The 24795-nt window shown below is 48.5% G+C and overlaps 2 protein-coding genes across 9 annotated transcripts in view; one reads left to right on the plus strand and one right to left on the minus strand.

Moving 5' to 3' along the window:
* The window catches only part of NUP188 (nucleoporin 188), a 48621-nt gene extending 41786 nt beyond the window's left edge, over positions 1–6835 (plus strand). For all 3 annotated transcript variants that reach the window (XM_032797812.2, XM_032797814.2, XM_032797813.1), the window contains 7 exons: positions 188–325; positions 846–920; positions 2233–2442; positions 4390–4521; positions 4698–4768; positions 5117–5246; positions 6009–6835. In XM_032797812.2, the coding sequence (XP_032653703.1) occupies positions 188–325; positions 846–920; positions 2233–2442; positions 4390–4521; positions 4698–4768; positions 5117–5246; positions 6009–6179 (927 nt within the window). In that variant the 3' untranslated portion in view covers positions 6180–6835. The remainder of the gene's footprint in view (positions 1–187; positions 326–845; positions 921–2232; positions 2443–4389; positions 4522–4697; positions 4769–5116; positions 5247–6008) is intronic.
* Positions 6836–8788: 1953 nt separating this feature from the next.
* The window catches only part of SH3GLB2 (SH3 domain containing GRB2 like, endophilin B2), a 43195-nt gene continuing 27188 nt past the window's right edge, over positions 8789–24795 (minus strand). The window contains exons 6-12 of one of the 6 annotated variants that reach the window (XM_032797836.2): positions 24459–24521; positions 18566–18589; positions 15293–15382; positions 13914–14014; positions 13427–13441; positions 11118–11367; positions 8789–10331 (exon numbers count right to left, since the gene is read on the minus strand). In XM_032797836.2, the coding sequence (XP_032653727.1) occupies positions 10224–10331; positions 11118–11367; positions 13427–13441; positions 13914–14014; positions 15293–15382; positions 18566–18589; positions 24459–24521 (651 nt within the window). In that variant the 3' untranslated portion in view covers positions 8789–10223. The remainder of the gene's footprint in view (positions 10332–11117; positions 11368–13426; positions 13442–13913; positions 14015–15292; positions 15383–18565; positions 18590–24458; positions 24522–24795) is intronic. The other 5 variants (XM_032797837.2, XM_032797838.2, XM_032797839.2 and 2 more) reach the window with 5 other exon arrangements.

Below are 24795 nucleotides of genomic sequence, written 5' to 3' on the forward strand. Positions count from 1 at the left end.
CTCCTGCCGACTGGAACGGGCTAACTTGTAAACCTCAATGAGTTCAGAATGTCACTGGTGTCTCCTGTCTGTACTGGAGCTGGTAATTCTGCTTTCTCCCTATGTGTATGCAGCTCTTCCTTCTAAGTAGGAGATAAGTATTTTTGTGCTCTGTCCATCATGGTCTGGATCATTTCTCTCTCTCCAGTGCCTGAATGCAGTACGGACAGTGCAGAGCCTGGCCTGTCTGGAAGAAGCTGACCACACTGTTGGCTTCATTCTTCAGCTCTCCAACTTTATGAAAGAGTGGCATTTCCACCTTCCACAGCTCTTGAGGGACATACAGGTAGGAACCAAAGCATTCCCCTGCGTACTGCATTTTCCCACACAATGCCCAGCACAGCAGGACAGAGAATGTGGCTAAGGTAGAGAGCTTGTAGATAGCTCTTTCATTGAAGCTGTTTTAGTGGGGATCATAATAGGTCATTAAAGGAAGGCAGCTCTTTATCATGAAGAGTTTTGGACCTTACAGTCACATAGCGAGGTACATTTACTTGAGCGAGGGGGAATTGACTGGGACTTGGAGTGACAACTTTTGGAGGACTGACTGTCTTAGTGCATGTGGGCTGGAACCTCAGGGTCAAGATACTTAAGGAAAACATTGGTAAAATCTGAAAACGCTACTGTTAACCTTTCACCCCAGAACGGATGTGTTCAGACTGGATTTTTATATTGTTAGAGTGTAATAGTAACATTTAGTCTTGTGAGGGGGGACTCAGTAATGGAGAATTTGGATGCCTGTTTAGATTGCAGCTGTGGAGAGTGTCAGCTATGGATTGATCAGTCCCCCCACCCCTTTGTTTCAGGTGAACTTGTGTTACCTCTGCCAGGCTTGTACCTCCCTCCTGCATAGCCGCAAAATGCTTCAGCACTACCTGCAGGTGAGGATGGGGGTCCTGGGAAAACTGAAGGGGGGGTTCTGGTCCTGGGTCCATCACCCATAACCAAGCAAGAGATCAGTCAATATCTAGTCACTGTTTGCAGTGACAACTGCTGACCAAGACCAGCCCAGCAGCCAAGGTTTAGTTCTACTCCTCTGTACTGAAACCTACGAAGAACACCTCTGTGTGACGAAGTGGGAATGTTCTTAATGTTTTCTCTGAATGCTGTGTGGATGCCTCAGTTTCCCCTATGTATTTCTTAAGCATCTAGATGGTGGGATGAGGGGGTGTGATTGGTGCAGAGCCCTAGAGGGCCAGTGTGATGGTGTCTGCAGAGAATGACTGACACCCTGTCTCCTGGCAACAGATGGCCTGGGCCCCTCCCTTGCAAAAGTGCCAACTGAAGGTGTTGGAGAACAAAGAGATCAGGTGGCCTCCTGGCCCGGGGAAAGAGACAAGGGCCAGAGGAGGGGCTAGAGAGTTTCAGTTTGGAGCTAGCTGGGGGAAGGGAGGGAGCCCTAGGGCTGGGGTCTAAGCTCCCTGCACCGCAAGACGGACTTGACTGAGGGGTCCTGTTGTCTGTACCTACAAGCTCTGTTTTGGACTGTGTTCCTATCGTTTAATAAACCTGCTGTTTGGCTGGCTGGCTGAGAGTCACGGTGAATCGCATGAAGTGGGGGGTGCAGGGCCCTGACTCCCCCACACTCTGTGACACTCTGAAATAGGGGACGTTTTGTGGGCCAGTCATATTAAGCAGAATGTATCTGACATGGAAACCGTAGCCACTGCCTGAACTCATTTATTAGCTACTTCCGAACGACAAGGTGTGCAGGGGGAAGCTGTGTCCCAGTGGTTATTGTACAATCCTGCCCCCTAAGAATGAGGAGACAGCAAGGACTTCATGTCCTTGGCTTGATTTAAAGTGGTGATGAAATACAGCTCTGCTCTTGTGGTATCCCTAGATGGACTTTGGGTGGGAAGGTGATGCACTTCAGGCGCAACTTGTCTTGGGGCTAAGGTTCTTTGTGTCAACAGTTTGATTAGAAAAGCCCTTTCCAGAGTGTGCTCACTGAACACATATGCACACTGTACCCTTGCAGTAAAGACAAGGCTGCGCCTTATGATGCAAGCTAAGCATAGACCTCAGGCTTCTAGTAGGTTGCCAACGTGGCCCTTAGTTGGGCAAAGCATGAGTCTCTTGCTTTAGGGATTCCTGTTACTGGTAACTTGTTTTTCTGCAAAGCTTGGCCTTAAGCTGCAAGCGATTGCCTCTGTATGTATGTGTGTCTTCATTGGACTTCCTTCTCCACAGACGAAAAATGGTGACTCCCTCCCATCAGCTGTGACACCTCGAGTGCAACGCACCCCCCAGACCTCCTCCAAGCATCCAAGCCCTGAGTCAGAGGCAGCCGAGCAGAAGGCGCTGCGTACAGTGCAGTATGGTCTCTTGAAAATCCTCAGCAAATCTCTAGCTGCCCTACGCCACTTCACCCCCGACATCTGCCAGATCCTCCTTGATCAGGTACAGGAGAGTGATGTCTGTGGGGGAGGAAGTTTGAAGCACCCTAACTGATATTGTGGGTCTCAAGGGAGCCACAGCCTGTGCCATTCATACAGGAGACTAATCCCTCCCCCTAAAACACACAGGAGTCCATACCTGCACCCCAGGCCACCTAAACTGAATTGCACGGTACATCGCTAGATTTTAGGCAACCAGAATGAGCATTTTATTGCTATTCATCAGTGTTTGTGTTGATTCCATCTTAGAAAGTGAAACAGGAGGATGTTTGTACCTCTATTTACTACATTAGTCTTTTGATTCTAAAGAGCCTAGTAGCCAGATAGCTCTTTGGCATGGAGAAAAACTACTGCGCTGTGCTGATGATATGATAGGATACGTCTACACTACCCGCCGGATTGGGTAGCATAGACGGATCTGCGGGTAGTGATCGATCTATCGAGGATCGATTTATCATGTGTAGTGTAGACACAATAAATCGATCCCCGATTGCTCTCCTGTCGACTGCTGAACTCTAGCAGTGTGAGAAGTGGAAGCAAAGTCGACAGGGGAGCCAAGGCCGTCGATCCAGTGCTGCGAGGACGCGAAGTAAGTAATTTTAATTCAGTCTAAGATACATCGACTTCAGCTACGCTATTCTCGTAGCTGAAGTTGCATCTTCTAGATCGATATCCCTCCCTCCCCCTCATGTAGGCCAGGCCATAGTGGCCCCTCCTCAGACACTTGTCTTGTCTCAGTGTGCAGGATAAACTGGAGGTTGAGACTCTCTTTTCTTATTCCCCCTTTAACATCCTTTTTACCCCAATACCTTAAGCAGGGATGGTGGCCACACCCAAAACTTTAGCACTCACATTAATGCAAACAAAATGCTGGCCCTGGCTGTCAACGTCTGTATCTGCCAGCTGTTCTTTGAAAGGTGGAGCCCAAAGCAGGAAGTCAAGGTCCATGAACCCTAAGGAATCAGACATGGATCAGTCTGAAAGGAAGTCCTGTCTGCACTCTCCTATCAGGGGATTGAGAGATGGAGATGCAGATATTTTCAGAGATTTCACTGGGATTGTTTAGCACAACCATGTGTGTGAGAGAGACACCCGCCCACATCCCACCCAATTTACCAGAGCAGATTAATGCTTCAGCTAGTCTTACATCCTACTCTGGCAGTTACATGTGCCTCACACTTCATGAAAAGGCACCCTCCCAACATCCACTTTGCTAGCACTGTGTGGATCCATACTAACAGCGTAACCTAGAGCAGGGGTTCTCAAACTGGGGGTCGTGAGCTGTCAACCTCCACCCCAAACCCAGTATTGCCTCCAGCATTTATAATGGTGTTAAATATATTAAAAGGGTGTTTAATTTATTAGGGGGGTTGCACTCAGAGGCTTGCAATGTGAAAGGGATCACCAGTAAAAATGTTTGAGACCCACTGACCTAGAGGGTAGAGCACTGGACTGGGACCCAGGACATCTGGGTTCTGTTCCTGATTCTGCTTCTGGTTTATTGTGACTTGGGCAAGTTACTTCCCTGTTTGTGCCTCTGGCCATGTCTGCGATGAAGCGGGGGTCGATTTAGCGGGTCTAGTGAAGACCTGCTAAATCGACCACAGAGCGCTCTCCTGTCGACTTCAGTACTCCAGCAGAATGAAAAGATTAAGGTAAGTCAACAGGAGAGCGTCTCCCATCAATGCAGCATGGGGTAGACACCATAGTAAGTCAGCCTAAGCTACGTCAACTCCACCTATGTTATTCATAAAACTTAAAGTCAACTTACTGTAGACCATAGTGTAGACAAGGCCTCTTTTTCCAGCTGTGAACTGGAGATAATGATGAAACTGACCCTGCTTTGTAAAGTGCTTTGAGATCTATAGATGAAAAGTGCTGTATAGGAGCTAGGTGGTGTTACAATGCATTCTTGCTGTTTGGATTCACTCCTGTCTCCTCTTCCCTGCAGTCACTGGACCTGGCTGAGTACAACCTTCTCTTTGTTCTGAGTTTTACAACACCTGCCTTCGATTCAGATGTCGCTCCCTCCTTTGGGACCCTCTTGGCCACTGTCAACGTGGCCCTTAACATGTTGGGAGAGGTAGGAGTCCACGTTCTCCTAATTCAGTCTGTGAAAGCCGAAGAGGCATAGCAATTGTGCTGTGTTCTGACCTCTGTTCAGCGGCTGTTTTAAGGAGGAGTGGGGCTGACCCAGGTAGCTCTCCTCCCCTTCTGCATCTCCAGGCTCTAATACAACTTTCCTCTTTCCCCCTCCAGCTGGATAAGAAGAAAGAGCCCTTCGCTCAAGCTGCAGGGCTGAATACACAAGAGGAGATGAAAACTCTTAAGTAAGTCTCTGGGTTCTGTTTCTTCCCCATGGCTGAGCAGAGGCCTAGTGCTCTTCACCTGACCCAGAGCATGAGCTGTAGATATAAATGTCACACAACCCAAACACGTAACCCAGAAAGCAGGCAGGCTGATGTCCAAAGTCATCATACTGATAGAGGTGGTGGTTACTCGGTACCCAGACCACTCTAGCCTAACTTACCTGTGCTTTAGGGTGACTTTTCTGTTGCCCCAGGGTGTAACCAGTTAGACAGTAACTCATGGTTACGTCTGAGCAAGAATATTGTACTCCAGCAGTAGTGCAGTGGCACTGTCTTGCTCCTACTAATTTGTGGTGTTTCCTTGCACAGGTCTTTGCTTATGTTTACAATGGAAAACTGTTTCTACCTGATCATCTCCCAGGCTGTTCGGTATTTGAGGGACCCAGCGGTGCATCCACGAGACAAGCAGCGGATGAAGCAGGAACTCAGCTCTGAGCTGGTAAGCATTGTGGAGCAGGTTTCCTGCCTTGTGCTATGTTCCTCTTTCTCCTTTTAGCTCATGTACATGTGTTTGTTGTGGTGCCCAAAGGCCATCCCTTCTCAGTGATAGCCTGGCCAGGCTAATGGAAACAGCTGTACACAGAATCCCATTAGATTTAGTGCTTCTGAATAAAGTATTCAGACCTTTCTACCATGGCTGTCAGGGCCATGTAAGTATCCTCCTGTGTGTAAGGCTCAGTGATACTTTGGAGGATGAATACACAGAGCTGCCTAGAATCTGCAGAACAGATGTGACTAAAACCCAGAACTGGATAACTATTCCTGGATTTGCCACATAATAGAACTCTCTTTGAGCTAGGGGCAAGCTGGTTAAATATACTAGTTTCCCCAGGCATAAAGGGGGTAATATTGACCTGCCTCACAAGTATCAAGAGGCTTAAATCATGGTGCATAAAGCAACATTGCGAGCCTGAAATTGGAGATGGAGTGAGAATGGGACAGGGATTGATGTGCTTCTGCAGTGCCTACTTTCATCTTGGTTTGCCCCTTTGGCTGTGAATGATCCAGTGAAAATGCAGTATAGGCAGAGGACCATTAGTTTTTGACTGTTCAGTGGCAGCCAGTTGCTGTCTAGAGTAGACTGCCTCAAGATCTCCCCCTTTGGGTCACGTGGTACAGTCTCCCAGGATTCCTGCCCAGGGGAGGGGAGGGAGAGCGCAAGTGCTGGGGAAACTAACTCACTGTTTGCTTCTCATTTCAGAGTACACTGCTCTCAAGCCTGTCTCGTTACTTTCGCCGGGGCGGCCCCTCTTCTCCAGCCAGTGCGGTTCTTCCCTGCCCCCAGGGAAAGTCTGCCTCCAAGATTGGCCCTGAGGGGCAGGAGCCTTTGGTCCAGCTGGTACAAGCCTTTGTCAGACATGTGCAGAGATAGGTTGTATGCTATTGCTGCTATTTCAGGATTGCACCAGAACTATTCATTTCCACCTCAGAAGGCATCCTGCTCAGTTGGGTTCATAACTGAGTTGTAACATCTGCTGGGGAGATAGATCCTGTTGAATGCTTGCACCTGAGTTGGAGATTCAACATAAGAAGGTCCAAGAACGCTGCCCAGTCCATGCATGCTCCTTGCCTGGTAGAGTGATCTGGCTGGGTTTAAGTGTTGACCAGTCAAAACCTTTATTTTTATAGCTTGTATGCAGCAGTTGGGTGGGAAGAGGAGGCAGGTTTTTAACTATTTTCCTTGGGGCATTAACTCTGCTCTTAGTACAAGGTGCAATCTTCCTCTCCCCATCAGTAAGTCTGGTGAGGCACAGGCTAGTGAGGAGCCAGCAATTCAGAGACCAGCTTTCTATTGCTATTTTTGTATCAAGGGGTGCCAGTCACTGCTGCTGGGTTGGCAGAGCAAGGTAAAATGGTTTGTGTGCACCTGTGTCTCTCCTGCTGTTGATTTGCGTGATATGTACATTTTTGAGGACTACAAGGCAGCCTCCTCCAAAAAGTTTTTAAGTCTAAATTCCATTGCTCAGATCTTGCATTTTTTGTAACTGTGCCCTATTTATACTGATATTAAAACATTTATAAACAGCACTTGGACTTGGGGGGCTTCCCTGCAGTAGACTAGTGCTGTCTGTTGACTTAAGACTCTCACCATGGCATATGCAATGTAGGTGTCTCAGGATAGCATTGTTGCTCAGTGGCTGAGGTAATAATTTTATTCGACAATGTCCAACCTTGCCTCCTTCACCAGCAGAGCCCTGAAGAGCAGCTGTGTAAGCTTGCCTCTTACCCACAGGTCAGTCACACAAAAGATTACCTCACCCACCTACACTTTCACAAGGCAGGTCAGATACCTGTAGCATAAGTGTTAGGTGACATCATAGGTTGTTAGGAAGTAGAGGAAAAGCCTTGCTTGTGAAGCTACTGCTGTGTACTGTATGCTTTTCATCTTACCACCCCTTAATTTAAGACCAGGCTGCTGCAGAAAGGTGTGGAGACTCAGCAGGAATCTAGTTTCATCAGTACCTTTTTAAAAGACAACTTCTCCCTTCAACTGCTCTGGGGGAGTAGTGACAGGAAGCTGCTCCTTCAGCTGTGTGTACACTGCTGTCAGGAAATGTAATTACAGCATGTGTAGACATACCCCAGTTGCTTGAGTAACAGCAGTGAAGCTATAGCAGCATGGACTAGTCCTGTCAGTCTAGAATGCTGGCTGGACTGTCCTGCAATTACAGCTTCTACTTGCAGTGCTGATGGATGTTCTGTTCAACATTAAGTGAGAAACCAATATAAATGGTTAACCATTGTCCCATTCTTAAAGCTTAGGTGAGGATTGATTATAGGCTTAACAATATTTGCAGCCATGAATGGTGTAGCTTATAGCTAAGGCTACATCTGTGCCATGGGCAGGTCCCTGGCAAAATTTCACAGCCCATGGCCTGTACTATATACCTGACCATCTTGGGTTTGGGGAACTGTGTGTGGCTCAAGACCCCCTTAGGAACTGGGGAGGAAGGGGAGTGGGCAGCAGTAGCCTGAGACTGCCCCAGCAGAAGCCAGGCCCATGAAGTTTAACAAGATTCATTTCAGTCTAGCTATAATGAGGGTTATTACTAGACAAAGCAGCTTGCTCCATTGAACTGCATGTAGAGAGGGAGGTTCCTGCTCATCTCTGAATTATTCAATGAGAGATGATAGTTTGAAGGTATCAAGTTAAGCAAAATAAGGGAATAAGATGAAGGCTTAGGAAGCTATACAGCAGGATACATTATAACAGTCCACTAGAAAAAGTTGTTATCCAACTTTCAGTAGTGTTAGTTGAATAACACTGAATTAATTCCCTATTGTATGGCTTTAAGTCTGGCTTACTGCTGAGGAATAGCCCAGGGTGGGAAGTTAGCACCTGTGTCCATGGTGGTCACAGGGATCTTTAAAACCTAAGAACAGCTTGGGTTTGTATTTGTTAAATGCAAGACAAAGTTAGTTAACAAGTAGTAGGGTATTCTTGGAACTTCCCCAGTGTTAGTCAGGAACAAATGTTAAGATAGTCTGCAACAACTACAGAGCTTATCCTGGCCCAGAACAGTGAGATTGGAAATGTTACCAGACCAGAGTGTGGCTACTGTATTCCTTATAAACTACACCTGTGGTCTGGGCTAGGGAAGCAGCTTAGAAAGAGCAGCTGTTTTGTTAATTCAAGCTGCCTGCCTAGTTCACTTCTATACCAGACTATGCCTTCTCCAAACCCCACACTTCAAGAGCAGCATGCAGAACTGAATGCTGTTAAGGTCATAGTTACTTCCACAAGCAGCTGTTAAAACAGCACTAGCAGATGAGGAAAGCCCCACACTGAACTTTAGTTTAAGCTAATAGGGTGAGAGATAAAAAGGAGACATGCCATAGAGGATTCAGAATTTTTAAGCTCAGACTTCTTAACATTGAGTAACAGTATTGCACAGCTCTTAGTTACATTACCCCACTTTGTACTGTTTGCTGCTAGCTGGAAAGTGAAGTGGTATGGAACCCACACAAGATACTGAGACAGGAGGGCACACTGGTTGTTTATTGGCAAATAAATGCTAAAAACCAAGAGCCTTGTGTACAGGTGCTCTGTGCCCTATTACATTAGGATGGTCACAAAGCAGAGTACAAGAGATCAGTGGATAAACAAGCAAGTCAGTGTCTGTCTAGACAGACCAGGGGAGGGGTAGTGAACAAAGATCTTGGTGCAGTTGAATGCTGCTGCATGGTTTGAGCTGCTAAAGCAATTTCATTTTTGCCATCTAAATCCCTTAGCTGTTGAGCACATCACCTCCTAGGGAGAGCTTTCAGACCAAGGTGTCTTTACTTCATCCATTTGCCTCCTCAGTATTTGTGATGGTTTAAGTTACAAGGGCACGCAGGACAGCAAAATGAAAGGAGGGACGAGAAAACAGAACCAAATAATGGCTGCTTGGCCTATGAAGTAGTTAGAGGCTCATTGTGAATATACAAAGTGTAAGAGGACCCATCCCACATGCTGTGCTAGAATGCACCAAGTCTGTTCACTACCAGCTGGATGGGACAAGACAGCATTTAAATTAGTCTGTTTTAACAATCAGATTAGCAGAATAAACCCCCACACACACACGAAAAACACCAAGAAGAGTAGTGAGCCTGGACAACAACAGGTAGCAAAAGCTTTTTTAGAGGCTTGTAAACTCAGTCCATGCCCCATTGCTTGGAGGAAATGCAACCAAGATGCACACTCCCTTGCACTGAAAGGTGTTTTTTGTTCTTGCAGTACTGGCCTTGGGTCATTAGATTAGTGAAACTGGAAGAAAGTTTAACAAGCCATTCTGTGCCAGGCAGCAGCCACTAAGCACCATTATAGTAGCCCTGCTTTGTTCCTCTGTGGGCAAAGGAGTGCTGTGCATGGGGAATTGTGTTTTTACAGAGACATGCTATCCAAACAGCACCTCGTGGCCTTGGCATCTATTGTTAGAACATGCCAGTGTTAGCATTTTGGAAAGAGACCCAGCGCCTTTGCCCCCACTGGAATGCATACAATGATGTGGCCCAAGCAAGAGTACCCTGGTAAAGAGCCTCTGAGAAGAGAGAAGAAAATCCACTTGGTCTCACACACCACGAGCAGCTGTTGAGGAAGAGACAGGGCTGGTTCCTGGAAAGCCACCACCGTTAACACAAGCAGGGAAAAGGGATCACTAGAGGGAACCCCAACACATCACATGACCCTTACAACTAACCCTCAAAGCAGGCTATTTGGACAGTTAATGAATTCAGCTCCAGGGGCCTTGGTGGGTGGGGGGAGGAAGGGTCACTTCACCTTTCATCAGCCTAGTCATCTCCTCCCAATCCCCAGGTTAGTTGTGAGTGAGTTGACCTGAAGAGAGCAATGGTCTCATGAAGGAATTGGCATTAGAAATGCCAGGACATGGAGGGTTGCATTTTGCTTGTAGATTCTCCTTCCCAGCAGCATTTAACTGAGCAGTTCTAAGTAGGTGACAGGTACTTTGCCCTTCTGGTTGCCCCTCTCGCCTATGAGCCAGTCTGGATCCATCCCTGGCAGGCTGTACACGGTGATCATCTGGGGGGGAGGGCGGGAAGAGAGAGAATTAGATGAAATCTCATTCCTCACTGGAGACAAGAACAGAATTAGGTCTGTGACAGACTCTCGCCTGGGAATTCCTGAAGGACCCTTCAGAGGCTTCCAAGTTTGTACGTTGTTTAGTCATGGCAGGACTTCAAGCCACCCCATATTGTCTGTGCCAAGCACACTTGCGTCAGGCTGCAGCTCTGCGCTCAGACATTCCCCCTCACTGAGGGCAGAAGGAATTTCAGAGGCATTGCCATGAAGTTGCTTAAAACTTCAGCCTGCTCTGAACTATCAGTCTCAAGACTTTTCTACCTGTCTAGTGGCTGAGGACTGTCCCATTCAGCCCTCAGCACCAGAGAGTTAAAGAACAAGTGATCAGCCTTTTTATCTAACCCCCTGGGCTTGGTTAGGTGAGACAAGGCAGCTGAAGGAGTTCTTTAGATAACATAGATGGGCCTTAATGCATTAATGGCAACAAGAGACTTCAGTGGGAGCAAAAGGATGCAGCAGCGGTGTAGCACATAGGTCGCTCAATGGCATTGCAGAATTTGGACCCATTCTTCTCACCACCGCTGTCATTTTACTAACTGCAGTAGGAGTTAGTCCCAATATACACTGGTGTAAATGAGAAGAAAGGCTCTCACTTACTAGCCCGACTAGTGAAGAGGCGGAGGCATTGCTAGTCCCAAGGGCCTTGCCAAGCCCTGATCCAGCACTGCTGTGCAGCAGTGCCAAATGGGATGGGAGCAGCTGAGAGTTCAATGAACAGATACCAACCTCATCCGCTAATAGCGCCAGCTCGCTGCTGTCAGCCGCTTCATAATCGTAGAGAACTCTGGCCTTCCGGGTCCCACTGGCTGGAGGCTTGACATCGTTCAGGTTCAGTGCCCCTTCAACAGCTGTGGCAGGGTTAGGTGCCCTGCCTACAGTGGGCACAACAGGAATTGTGGCAGCAACAGTGGTGGGAGAGGTGGTAGCTGGGGGAGGCGATGTGGACTCTGCATTGCCCACAAATGTACCTGGAAATCTTAGTAAGGGGGAAAGAGGAAAAGGCAAGTTAGCAAGGCTCCAGCATTGCACAAGAGAAGTAGCCTATTGGTTCATGATTCTGACTAGCAAACTGCGCCCAAAGGGGGCTCTGAGCCAGCAGCCAGGGTAACTAGAGATGCAGAAAGGATATGCAGAACCTTCTGTTGAGCATCCAATCAAGCAGCTCTGTTTCTCTCCTAATGTTCACATTACACAAGATGTGCTCATGTGTAGCCTATGGGGATGGTATTGTCACTGAGTCACACTTTAGAGAGCAGCGTTATGTTTACGAGAGCATAACAGATGGTTCTCCAGTCCCCACTGCAGTGCTGCTCTACAGCACTGCCAACGCACCTGAATCCTCAGCAGCAGCACTGCCAGTCATCCCTTAGGAGGCTCAGCTGAAGCCACCCCCAGCTGTGCCGTAGATTGGAGACAGACTGACAGAATGCCACAGTTTTAACTCAAGACAGATTTGAGTCATGATTTCTTGTGGTGAAAGAGTCAAGCGAGACAGTGTGGCCAAGCAGCTAGAGCACTGGACCAGCATTCAGGAGTTCTGGGCTCCACCCGTGGTGTATGGTACAACCTTGGCCAAGTTACTTTGTCTCTGGGCTCATGTGTCTTCCACTTTTTGTCCATCTAGACTGTAGTCTCGTGTGCAAGCAGCACCAGCACAGTGCCCCCTACCTCCAAATTTTAGCTGGGGCTCTAGGCTCTACTGTACTAGATAATCAATAGTGGGTTAGTTTAATAAGGTTGTGAATCCCACACACCCGTTAAAGATAAACAGCACCCATGGCTGGTCATGTGTAATGTGCCATTAAAGTGTTAAAGGAGCACTCAAGGAAGAGAAGGACATTGCAGAGAATTCATTTAGCTCCTCTGCATCGATCCTCATTGCAGAGGGGGTGGGAGAGATGCTCAAAAAGAATAGCTCTGATGTCAGTAACGAATCAGAAGTACTGTCCCAAATTGATGTGTCAATAGAAGAGGTTTTAGAGCTGATTAAACAGTAATAAAAGTCACCAGGACCAGACAGTTGGTATTCACCCAGGAGTTCAAGGAACTCAAACATGAAATTGCTTACTACAGTTAGTAGTTTGCAACCATCACTGAAATCAGCCTCTGTACCAAATGATTGGAAGGTAACTAATGCAACTTTTTTTTTTTAAAAAGGGCTCCAGAGGAGATCCTGGCAATTGCAGGCTGGTGAGCTTAACTTCAGTACCAAGAGAAGTGGCAGAATGATCACAGACAGAAAATGATTAGTCAGGGAAGAGTCACAGCTTTGGGGAGGCATGACTTCCCTTTACAAATCTATTAGAATTTGTTGAGGGAGTCAACAAGCCCAGGGATATGGGTGATCGAATCAATACAGCATACTTGGACCTCCAGAAAGCCTTTGACAAGGCCCTTCACCAAAGGCTACATTACAGCCCTAACCCTCTGACCAGAGGTCAGGAAAGGGTCATTTCATAGTTGCCCTGTTCTGTACATGCCTTCTGAAGCTCTGGGATTGGCCACTGTCAGAGACAAGATACTGGGCAAGATAGACCATGGTATGACCCAGTACAGTAGCTCTTCCATTCATGCTCAGTGCCAGACCAAGTCATGTTCAGCACCATTTCAGTCAGATACTCCTTGGGGCCTGTGTGGACTAACAGCTATTCCAGGCCCCCCCACAGTTAATACTGATTAATGTGACCAGAGATGAAGAGCTTTCCTGATCTTAACTAGGACAGGGGTCAGCAACCTTTCAGAAGTGGTGTGCCAAGTCTTCATTTATTCACTTGAATTTAACATTCTGCGTGCCCATAATACATTAACTTTTTAGAAGGTCTTTCTATAAGTCTATAATATATAACTAAACTAGTAGTGTGTATGTAAAGTAAATAAGTTTTAAACATTTAAGAAGCTTCATTTAAAATTAAATTAAAATGTAGAGCCCCCAGACTGGTGGCCAGGACCCAGGCAGTGAGTGCCACTAAAAATCAGCACACTTTTGGCACATGTACCATAGGTTGCCTACCCCTGATCTAGGGCATCTTACTTACATTTCTCCTTTGGAGCTGCAGGCATGGAAAGGAAAGCAAATGGCAGTCATCATGCAGCTACAGACCCACCTGGTCAAGTCAGACTGCACTGGCAATTAGCTGAGAAATACCCCTTACCCCCACCCAGCTCTCCAGCAGCTGCTCTGACAGTGCATGCAGGACATGGAAGCTCATTGCATGGGTTCAGAAGTTATGCAAAGAGCTGTTAATCCAATCTGTCTGCAAGTCTCTTACAGATCCATTTAGAAAAGTGAACCCTGAAATTAAACACTTAATAAAACCACCCCAGTCCCTTTGGGCCTAGGCAGCATGATCATGATTCCCCATTACAAAAGGTTGCTCAGAGGAGTTCTCCCAGAAATGAAGCTTTAAGGGCCTGATTTTTAAACCTAACCTCAGGTTTGTGTGTGTGTGAGAGAGTGCAGGGGTCGAGAATGCTACAGACCAGGGAATGATGCCTCAAAGGCAAGGAGACCCCATCCCATACCTGCCCAGCTGCTTCTGCAGGTCCAGCATATACTGGTAGCCCTGAGCATAGTAGGTAGCTTGAGATTCTACAAACTCGTGGAGACAGCGAAGGTGATTCACCTGAAGGGAGAAGACAGATTGTCAGCTGGTCTGTTTGTGACCTAGAGCTAAGGTGCAGCGGCACAGAGGAACCCCTCCCTACAGAGAGGCACACTTCTAGTATAGGGAAGTGGCAGCAGAGATATGCATGGGCAGAGAAGTGCGGGATGGTATTTAAGATTTGATCAAGAGGTGTTTTTGTACCAGAGGCTTCCATCTAGGAGTTTGGGGACTCTAGAACAAGTGGATGGGGTCTCTTACTGGAGCTTGTGCCTTGTGTTTAGACGACTGAGCACAGGGTTAGGCCAGACCAAGTCATGTTCAGCACCATTTCAGTCAGATACCCCAAACTCTGATCAAGGGTTAGGAGCCCAGCTGGCTAGTCCCCACAGTTCACATTACTCACTCTAGATAACAGAAAGAGCCAGGCTTCTCCACCTTGGCAAAGTGCATTGATGCCTGCAGAGCTGTATGGGCCTGGTAGGATTTTGTTATTTCTATAGCACAATGTACATGGCTCATTATGCCCCTACCTTGAGCACTCTAGGTTTGCACTAAGGCCTCAGTTTACCCCATATGCCATGAACTTGGGCATTACATTTTGTGTGTCTTCCTCCCATCCCTCTACAGAGACAGGCTCATCATCATCCCGTATCCTTCCAGAACAGGGGTGGGCAAACTATGGCCCAGGGGTTGCATGCAGCCCTCGAGCTCCTACCAGGAAGCAGGGTCAGGGCTTGCCACACTCCACACTGCTCCCAACCCAAGTACTACCCCTGCAGCTCCCATTGGCCAGGAACTGTGACCAATGGGAGCTGCAGGGGCAGCGCCTGCAGACAGGGCAGCACACAGAGCTGCCTGGCTACATAGGAGCCAGAGTGGGGACAGGCCACTGCTTCTGGGAGCTGCTTAAGGCAAGTGCCACCCAGAGCCTGCACCCCAACCCTCTGCCCCAGCCCTGATCCCCTTCCCACCCTTGGTCCCAGAACAGAGTGCCCTCCTGCACCCCCCACCCCTCATCCCCAGCCCTACCCCACAGCCCTCAAACCCTGCACCCCAACCCCCTGCCCAGAGCCCCCTCCTGCACCCTGAACTCATTTCTGGCCCCAGCCCAAAGACTGCAATCACAGCTGGAGCCCTACCGCCTCCCACACCCCAACCACTAATTTTGAGAGCATTTATGGCTCACTATACAATTTCTATACCCAGATGTGGCCCTCACACCAAAAAGTTTGCCCACCTCTGTTCTAGGAGGACACTAGAAGTCAGTTTCAGACCACTTGCCCCTTGGGAACTCACATGTGTGCTGCTGATCCCCTCCAGCAGGAGGCGCGTCAATTCCGCCTGCCGATCAAACTCAGTCTGAGCCACCCGGAGCTCATGTTCTGCCTGCAAGACAAAAGGGAGCATGATGCGTTTCCTGGGCTGTAGAGGGGAAGGCTGGGTCCAGCTTCCTTTCTCTCCTGGAACAAACTGGAGACCAGCTATAGACTCCTCCTGCCACCAGAAGGAGAGAAGTAGGGACACATTTACAGAGGTGGCTACTGACCGAATGCCTCCATTTGTGGAGCCCAGCATCAGACGCATTGATCCTGGCATGCAGATGTGCAGAGCACCCCTGGACTCCCTGGGAGCTGTGCGTGCTCAGAACTCCAAGGACCTGGCCTGTGGCAGTGGTGGGACTGGGTTGCCAAGAGTCCATGGCCACTCTTGAAAGTTAAGTCCTAAGCCTCCATGTCTGCATCAGAGGCTGCAATGCCTATTTATAGCCCAGCACCTCCTAGACCAGGCCTTCCCCAGGACAGCGACAACCTGGAGGCCATGGAGACTAATCCATGATGGGAAAGAGCAAGTGGGGTGTAACCCTCCCACCCCACTGAAGTCAGAGCATGGGCAGGCCTTATAGATCTTGAAGCAGATCCCAGCCCCCAACCCACTGTCTATGGGTAGGAGGGCTCCACCCAGAACTGGACAGCCAATGCCTCTCCATGGAGAGGGTCACTGTATGGAAGGGCATCTGGCAGTTCAGCATTCCCATGGGAGTTGCAGGGGATGCTGCTGGCAAGAGAATCTCACAGCTCTGCTCCTTCTGCCCCCCCCCCCCCTCGCCCTCCGCCCCGAGAACCAGAGATGGAGGGGTTTCTGCAGCCCAGCTGGAAGGAGTGTCTTACTTTTTCCCTAGCAGTTCTTGGGCAATTGTAGGGCATTTCTCAATGGGTAACTAAGAGTTGAACACTAGTCAGACTCCAGAAGCTTCCAGGGAGCCGGTCCGAGCCCCATGTTAGCACAAAATCAGGCCCAAGAACATCAGCTACAAGACAACTCTGCAGCAGAGGCCCTGAGAGGAAACACCTCACTCACCAGCATTGCTGGCCATGTGGCAGGAGAGATTGTAGAACTAGATGAGAGCTTTGAATGTAAAGGCCAAAGCCCTGCCAAGCAGAGTAATTAATATGCAAAATCAGAGCCATAATTGGCCTTGCAGACAGCACGCTTACAAATTAATGGGTGGTTTGCAATGTGGGAACGATGCCCAAACATATTTTCAAAGTAACATTCAGTGCAATTAAAGCAGTGGGAGGATTTGTTTTGGGACAGGGGAAGAGACACATCTCCTATCAGTGGCACATGCTAGCAAAGAACATGTGTATTCTCATGCAGGAAGTCTTGTGTGTGAACCTCAGTGCTCCCTGGGCCATGGCCAGTTTCATCTTAGGGCTTGTTAACATGGGGAAATTGATCAGAATAGCTCTGTGCTGACACTTTTTTGGGCACCTGGAGTAAGTGTCCACACAGGGAGACATTGCAGAACAGTTATTCTGGTCAGTTTCCCTACACAGTCAAGTCCTTAGTAGGTTTTTTAATAGCTTGAGGCTGGAACTCAGTACTTCCTAGGATGGGTTATCACCTCCAAAAGAAGTGCAGTGTTTATACATGCAAATCAAGCTTGATTTTAAAGCATGAGATTGCTGTGGCCCATTGCCTTGGATGCAATGTTACCCTAGCACAGTGTGGATAAGAGTACTCCAACAAACCCCCTTTGAATATTGGTCTCTATTTTAAGCCAACCTGATTGAACAGTTTTTTGCATCCTCTCAAAGATTTAGGGGAAGAGATTTCAGGGAGAATCAGCAGTGGCATATTATGCACCTGCAGTGAGACCTTTGCGAAACAGTTGGCTACAGACAGCTGAGCATTCTGGTGGGCAACCCTGGCTCCATTCCCATTGGGCAGAGTCAGGGATTTCATTGGCAGCCAAAGGTGAAGCATCATGCCACACAAGCCACATTGTTTGCTCTTGCACACCCAGCAATTGCTGCCTGCCAGCAACTGGGGCCTGAAGGGACAAGACACCACATCTTGTCTCATCCAAGATCTGAGGATGTCTTGGGAACATCCTGAACTGGCTCCCACCATGTTTGTCTAGAGATCTGAGGAGCATTAAGTCAGGGGAAAGTAGCTAGTTCATGTTTTGGTGCTAAACATGAGGAATTACATACATCTAATGGAAGAGGCCAGTGGCCTTGATTGGTACCAGGTCTGATATAAAGGAATTAACACTTCCTCCTGCACAATTCCACCAATGCATTTCAGCCCGCTCTCTAGAGGACATGATCATGGCAGGCCAGGCTCCATGGCAATTTGGGGATCTGGACACATTCACCAGGGATCAGGTTAAAGATGCAGATTGCCAAGAGATGAAGTATCACCATTTTGAACATGGTCGTAGCCATGCTGATGTGCTAGGCAGGTATCTAATCTCTGTTCAGAACCCAACTAGTCTGAGGTTCTATACAGGTGGTCAATACCCAATTATATGCAGTCACATTCCTGCCACACCTCTGCCTTTTTATAGCTGCTGAATACTCCAAAGGAGCGACTTTGTTTTTTTGTCCAGGCTTGAGGGAGAGATGGGCAACATGGAGACATGTCTCCTACACAGAACCACCTTTACTCTGAGCCAGAGAGCATTTCCCCTCTCACTTTTCTGCACTACACAACTTCTTGTAAGGACCACCTAGGGTGTTAGTGGGAATTCCTTCCTCTCGGTGACTTGGGTCTGACTAGGAGCTGAGTCTAGACTGAACTCCTGCAGGACAAATAGAGACAGCTCTTAATATACATGCACCATTAATGTAGGAGGTGTTTGTGCTGCAAATAGCATTACAGTGCATTGGCTCTGTTGCTAGCATTGCAGCACAGGGAGCTCCTAAGACAGCCTTGTATTATACACAGGAAGCCTAATTTTTTCAGATGCTGAGCCCTTCCTTATTAGGCAAGACAAATGGGCAGGTCCTGGAGATACGCAGATGTGATCAAATTGCTTCCTTGCTAGTCCCACTAGCATTAGAGTTAGCTAGTTACAGTTCTCCTGTTCATCACCTCACTCCTTAACCCCAGTGGGCTGCACCAGGGGACAGAGCTAACATCTCTGCTTTCAGCCTGCAAAGAGCATTGACACCCTTGATCAAGCACCTGCTCCACATCTGGACGAAGAAGTCTGCAGTATGCATGTTCTGCCTCCCATCCCGCTCATTAACATTTCCAGCACCTTTTCATCTGCGTACTTACTTTTTCCACCTCGTCGCTCCAGAGCTGGTGGGGTCACAGAGCAACAGGAAAGGAGATCAGTGTTGGAGACTTCAAGAGGCACTCGGCAATAACAGCAATTGGTGGGGATACTCCACAGATGCAGCAGGCTAACTCCAGGAACAAGCCAGCCCTTCACCCAGCAGCAGCAGGCAGCCTTCTGGCCCAGACAGGACACCTTCCTCAAGGAGCCCGTTTTGCACTCCTCCCTACCTCCCTGCACCCATATCCTCAAACTCAGGAGATGTCTACATGTGGATGATTGTCAGGACTCAAGGTCTTTTGACTTCATACCCTACCTTATTCTGGATTAATTTCTTGTGTGGATGCTCTTATTGCAGAGAATCTCAGAATGTTAAACCAGAACAGTTTAAGAATAGCTATTCCAGAATGACTCATGTCGCCAAGCCCTCAGTGTGACCCTGAGGGAGGAATCCTCTTAGTTGTTGAGGGTACAGCACCTAGCATAATAGGGCTCCTATGCAGGGAATGGGCTTCTACAATACAAGTATGAAATAAGCCCTGGCCAGAACATAATGCAAGAGCTAGGATGGGCAGAAGTGGAGGGATGGATAGAGTGAAGATCTCTGAACAGCAAGGTCAGAATAGCTCAACAATGCAATGATCTGCACCCCTCAAGCTAAGGTGGGCCAGAGTTGAAGGACAGCCTCTTCCAGAATGCTGGTGGGGGGCACAGGTGTAAAACTGAGCCAAGTCTGCAATAAGACAGGGCTAGTGCAGACAGTTCACCGTGGCCTGGGCGAGGGGGGGCATGTGCAGCCAAGTGAGTGGTTGTGACAGGTTAAAGGAGTCCCTCACCCACTGATCTATAGCTCAGGAGAACAGGAAAAGCTACATGGAATCCAGGCTGCTCTGAGGCTCCGGCTAGTTCAAAGCATCCCATGGGTGCTTGTGGCCAAGCTTGTCCTTCAGAGGAAGGCAACACTGAACCCCAGCTCCCCTTCCCAGGCCCGTTGGAGCTTGCAGCTCTGCCTCTAAGAGGAAGAGGCTCATCTGCTCCTAGAAGGAGTCATCTCCCATCCTCCCCACTAACTTCTGGGGTAGGGCGGCACAGTCAGCTGCTCTCTGGGATCTGGCTTGGAGGTATGAAACATAACAGTCAACACAAAAACAAAACAAAAAAACACAGCAACAGGAGAAGGAAGAGAACAGGCAGAAAAACATATTGATCCACCCCAGAGGGTCCTTGGCCTTGTCTTTCCCATGGTCAGGAGCGTCCCCTTCAGCACAGCCACACACACACATACATTACTATTGACTAATGGGGGTGGGGGAAGATACCAAAGGAGCTGAGACAAGAATGGCAGCAAACAGAGAAGGGTTTAGTGGCCTAGAAGCCAGGGGGCTGAGCTCCAGCCTGGTAAAGGCTGAGATACTGAACTGGGACCCATCTCTGGAGACTTCCTACCCAGGAGAGTGACTGAACTGGGGCATGGAAAACCAGTGTGAAAGGACTCAAATGGGACCCCAGGAGGGGAATGTTGTCATTATCCATGGACTGAGTTCAGAAGCCCTAATGAGGGGAGAAATTGGCAGCCAGGCACTGTAGAGTGACCTCTGGCCACGAGGCAGCAGCTGGCCCTGTTAGGATGCAGCACACTCCTCCTGGCACTGCCTTAAGCTTGACCGATTGTGTTACCTTGATAGAGGAATTTGTAAGTTACTTTTGTAGCTACACTGCATGTCGTCATCACCACTTAGAACTTCCTGGCCAGAAAGTCCCATATGCTCCTGATGCAGGAGTAAAGACCCTTTTACAAGAGGACTTGGGCTAGGGCTAGAGTGGCATCTCCACCAGTAGAGGGCCTATGATAAAAAGATAGCAGTTTTGAATCTATCCAGCAGAAGGCAGTGGTACACACACACTAGCCATCTCACCACAATACCCTGCATTGAAAGCCAGAGCCGTTTGTGGACAGTGAGACTCCAGAAATCTGACAGCTCCATAGGGCTCCAGTGCCCTGTTCTAGCACTCCAGTCTCAGCACACAGGTTTGTCCATTGCTTTAAGTACTGGGCTCTCCCTCCCTTCTAACTCTGTCTAGCTATGTATTTAGTGCACTAGTCACCAGTGTTCATCTTTAATCCAGCTTTGTGCTGCCTAAACCAGCCCTGGAGAGCTTCCCCCAGGACTGCACTGGAGACTCTTGCTACTTGTCTAATATTGTCTTTGTAACCTTTGTACACTCCGCTACTAAGCTGGGTCCAGAGACCCTAACACCCTACACTTGGGAAAAAAACAAACAATCCCAATCCAGACATATACTCTCATCCCAACCCCAGCAGCCATAGAAGACAATGGGGGCTGGGCAAGAGTCCATGCATGGACTTCCTACAGACAAAGCAACACAGGGAAGTGAGTAAATGCTCTTCCAACGGCTTCTATCAAAAGGCTGTAGACGGAAATCCCAGTCTAGCACATATACATCAGTACAGGGCCTATGACATTTGTTTAACTTTATGGAGCACACATGCACATCTTTGCCTCATGTTTCCACAAGCACCATTAGGTAGTGGGATCTCCATCTCTTTAACCCCGTGGAAGTGTTATTCCAAGCAGGCATTCATGGGTTAATATGCTCATTCTCCTGAGGTCTGTCCAGCTAGAAACAGCTACTTGCTCAGCCGAGGCAATGATAAGCCTCTCAGATTCATGCTACTCTTATTAGTAGAATAGGTCAGACCTTCCCATCCCCATGCGTTATCAAAGTGTACCACTGCCCTTTACCAGATAGAATCTGCCATTTGCTCAAGGTTTTCAGGAGCCCAACTGGCTGCACTTGGTAGTTATCCAGTTAGTACCCTGCACTTCTCTAGAGCATAGAGCGCTCCAAGCAGATGTGTGGCTGTAGGCAGTCATGCATTAAAACACCTCAGCTAGGCATCAGTTCCCCCCAGCACCATCATGGGCAATGAGTGGCACAGGGCTGAGGAGACTGGGAAAGGCCGAATGCAGTGCTACCTTGCCTCCCTACTCCCTCCCCCTCAAAGACAGCTCAGATGTTTCAGCAGAAGACTCCAACTGATGTTCTCAGAAGCCTAGCTGGAGCCCGAGGACCCCTCCTTAGGGCTATGCAATAGGTTTTCCTTGGAGCCTGTCCTAGGAGTACAGAGCATGGAGAGTGGCCAAACCAACATCCTCCAAGAAGGGAGACCTGATCCATCTGACTGCAGATGCTTTTGCAGTCAGAGCAAGGGAGGAGGGCTGCTCCTTAGCTCCTACACTTCAGCTCAGGACACAGCTGAGAGACTAGGGGCAGGATGGCCTAAGTTAAGAATTTTCCCTAGGCACATCATTTTTTTTTCCCCAGAGGATCAAGTAGGATGAGGTCATCCAGGACCATTGTATGCCTCTTCTCTCCCACAAATAGAGAGACTTTTGAAGTACAAGTCCAGCTCTGTCCAAGTTGCACCTGGCTTGCCCAGAGTGTCTGCAGTTTAGAGTCATGAAAAGCTGGGAACATGCTGACCCATTTGCTCACTCGCTCATGCACAAAAACCAAGCCTGTTACCTTCTGGAGCCAACAATCCCTCCCTCCAGAGAAGAGGAGGGAGAAACAAAAGCAAGATTAGCAGCTACAACTGCAGGAGTGAAAGGGTTAACATCAGGTCACAAACAGCAGAGGCACATGGGAGTTCAGCCTAGAAGAGAAGCAGAGCGACAGTGTGAAGAGTTCCTTCCCCACTGGGATGCCAGGCCCTTTGGGATGGATGCTGGGATTCCAAGCTGGCAAGAGAAACCTCCACAGTTACTGAGGTGGCTCTGTCTGCACTGGGCAGAGAAGCTCAATTAGCATCTCTCCAGCTAGCCAGGGTGGACTAAGCCTTCCTAGAGGTACCACCAGTATCCCTGCTCAGTGCAGGGAGATGCCAAGGTGGCACTTCCTCTCCATCCACCTTCTTGTTGCTGCCAGCTGAGGCTACTAGTTGCAGAAAAAAATGCCACAAGCACTTGCGAACACACAGAACAAGCAGCCAGAGCCCTATCACTGCTACAAGCACTTCATGGAATAGAGACACTTGCCAACCAACTCATTCACTGGGCTAGGAGTGGTTATGGGCAAGGGCCTTGTGCAGTTCCACTATTAATGGGCAAATCCCAAAGAAAAATCCTGTAGAAGGAGAAGTTTGGATTTGACATAGTACAGAGTTTGCCACCAAACCTCCTATTACTTCCTCAGTTCCCAGGGCACCCTACAGTCTGAGTTGGCCTTTAAAAAAGAGATTGAGCTGCTCATTGCAGAGCTAGTTCTATGCAGTGCTGAGTATGTTGTGGGTGAGTCAATGGAGTTACAGCAGAGGAGTCTGACCTGAGCTTTGAGGTGGGGAAACTATTCTATGGGCCAATGCCATGATTAGGTATTGCAAGTCCAGTCTGCAGTTAGTCTTCTAGTCTGTGGCTGCAAGACATGGAAATCCATAAGACACTGGAAGTCACAAGTTATCCAGAGTCTTGGCTTCTGGAGTCTCTGGTCTGCAGAAATGCAGGGCATGCTCCAGTATTTTGGTCTTATCAGATGCCCAAATGCTAGTAAGGAGTTAGTCCTGTTTTCCCCCTCTGCTCTCCAGTACCCAAACTAGCTATCCCAATACCTCCATTGCCATTAAAGTCTCACACCCCTCATCATTCACAGCTCTGGTTCCCTTGGATTGGAAGTGCCACTCTATAGGAGAAAGGAGAGATCTGCAGCAATTGCTCGCTCAGTCTCCTCCAGGTTTTTAGCAAGATAGTTACTGAATAATTTGGCCTATTGAAAACAATGTTGCACCAGCATCATGACCTAAAAGGGTCAGGGCAGATTCCCTGTGGAACCAACACTGATGTTCCAGTACAGGCACTTCTCCCCAGTTTGAGTGTTGCATATTAGATATGCTGAGTTACCTGCAGCTAAAAATCACTCCCATGTGGCTTTCATTTGCTTATGCATTGGGCTTCCCCATTTGGTGGGGACAACTCATCTTCCAGCCTCCCAGTCCCAGGTCACACAGCCTGACAGGAGCATCAGTGTTGTTTCACAAGTGGTTCAGAAAGTGAGACAGTCACCAAGTTTTCAACATTTTAACAAGAGATTGGATATCGTGCAATGGGGAGCCTTGAGCAAAGCACTGGACACTGATGGTTGAGCCACACTTGATGCAACATGCTAGAGAGGCAGGGGGCGACTCATCCACCCCCAGCACAACTCAATGTTGTCATCTAGCCATTAAGATCTCCCACCAGCCAGGGACTCCTGATGCAGGGGAAACCAAATCAGTAGGAGAGTTGAGGCCATCTCTCTTTGACTTCTAACAAAGACAAAGGCCTTGTACTGTTGGCCTGACACCACTCATGCCACAGGTAGCAAACAAGCATTAGGAGTGGGATTGTATGATTATCCCTTGCTTGAGTAATTTAAACTAGAAGCCTCCTGAACTTCAGTATGCTGGTGGCAGTCCTGCTCTGGTCAGGGAGCCACATACACTCTACTCCACCAGGGCAGCAACCCTGCATTAGCCCCACATGGATGGAGGAAGCCAGCTCACAAAGGACTATATTCCTCCCTCTCTCCAGTTCCTGGAAGAGCAACCAAAACACTGGCAGAGGATTCCCAGTTTGGGTTGGGAAAAGGACAAAGAGGGCCAGTAAATACTAAGCTGACACCAGCTCCACCCACAACTCTCTGCCTTTGCCATCAAGGTTTATCTGCAGCGCATCTCTGCTCCCACCATTAAGGGCAACAGTCAGGTAGGAACGAAGGAATCCTGGGCAGCCCATTTCACATTAAAATGTTGAAAACAGCATAATGCTGGGTCTGAGTTGAAATCAGGTTGAGACAGAGGTTAGAACGTAGATGTCTAGAAGATGGTAATCTTACCGCTGATGCGCTGGCGGAGAGAATGTAATTACGAGGTCTAGTCTCCTGAAAGTCAGGCACAGCCTAGGGAGGGGGGGAATAGAGTTTCATGTACAAGTCATGCAGAAGAGTCAATGGAAGTCAGTCCTCCCAATGAATGGCGAAAAGGGCTGGCAGTGCCCAACATTAGCTCCTAGAATAGTGGCAGACACTTGAGGTCTCCTAGAGGGCGGAGGGTTTAAGGTAGCCTGATAAGTATGGAGTGCTGCAAGGAACAGATCATGAAACTTCCAGGCGAACCGAGGGTCTTGCGTACACTAGGCTCATCTGTCACCTAGGTGAGCAGCTCAGATCCATT

This window comes from Chelonoidis abingdonii, chromosome 24, assembly GCF_003597395.2.
Source record: "Chelonoidis abingdonii isolate Lonesome George chromosome 24, CheloAbing_2.0, whole genome shotgun sequence".
In the NCBI taxonomy this organism is placed as follows: domain Eukaryota; kingdom Metazoa; phylum Chordata; order Testudines; family Testudinidae; genus Chelonoidis; species Chelonoidis abingdonii.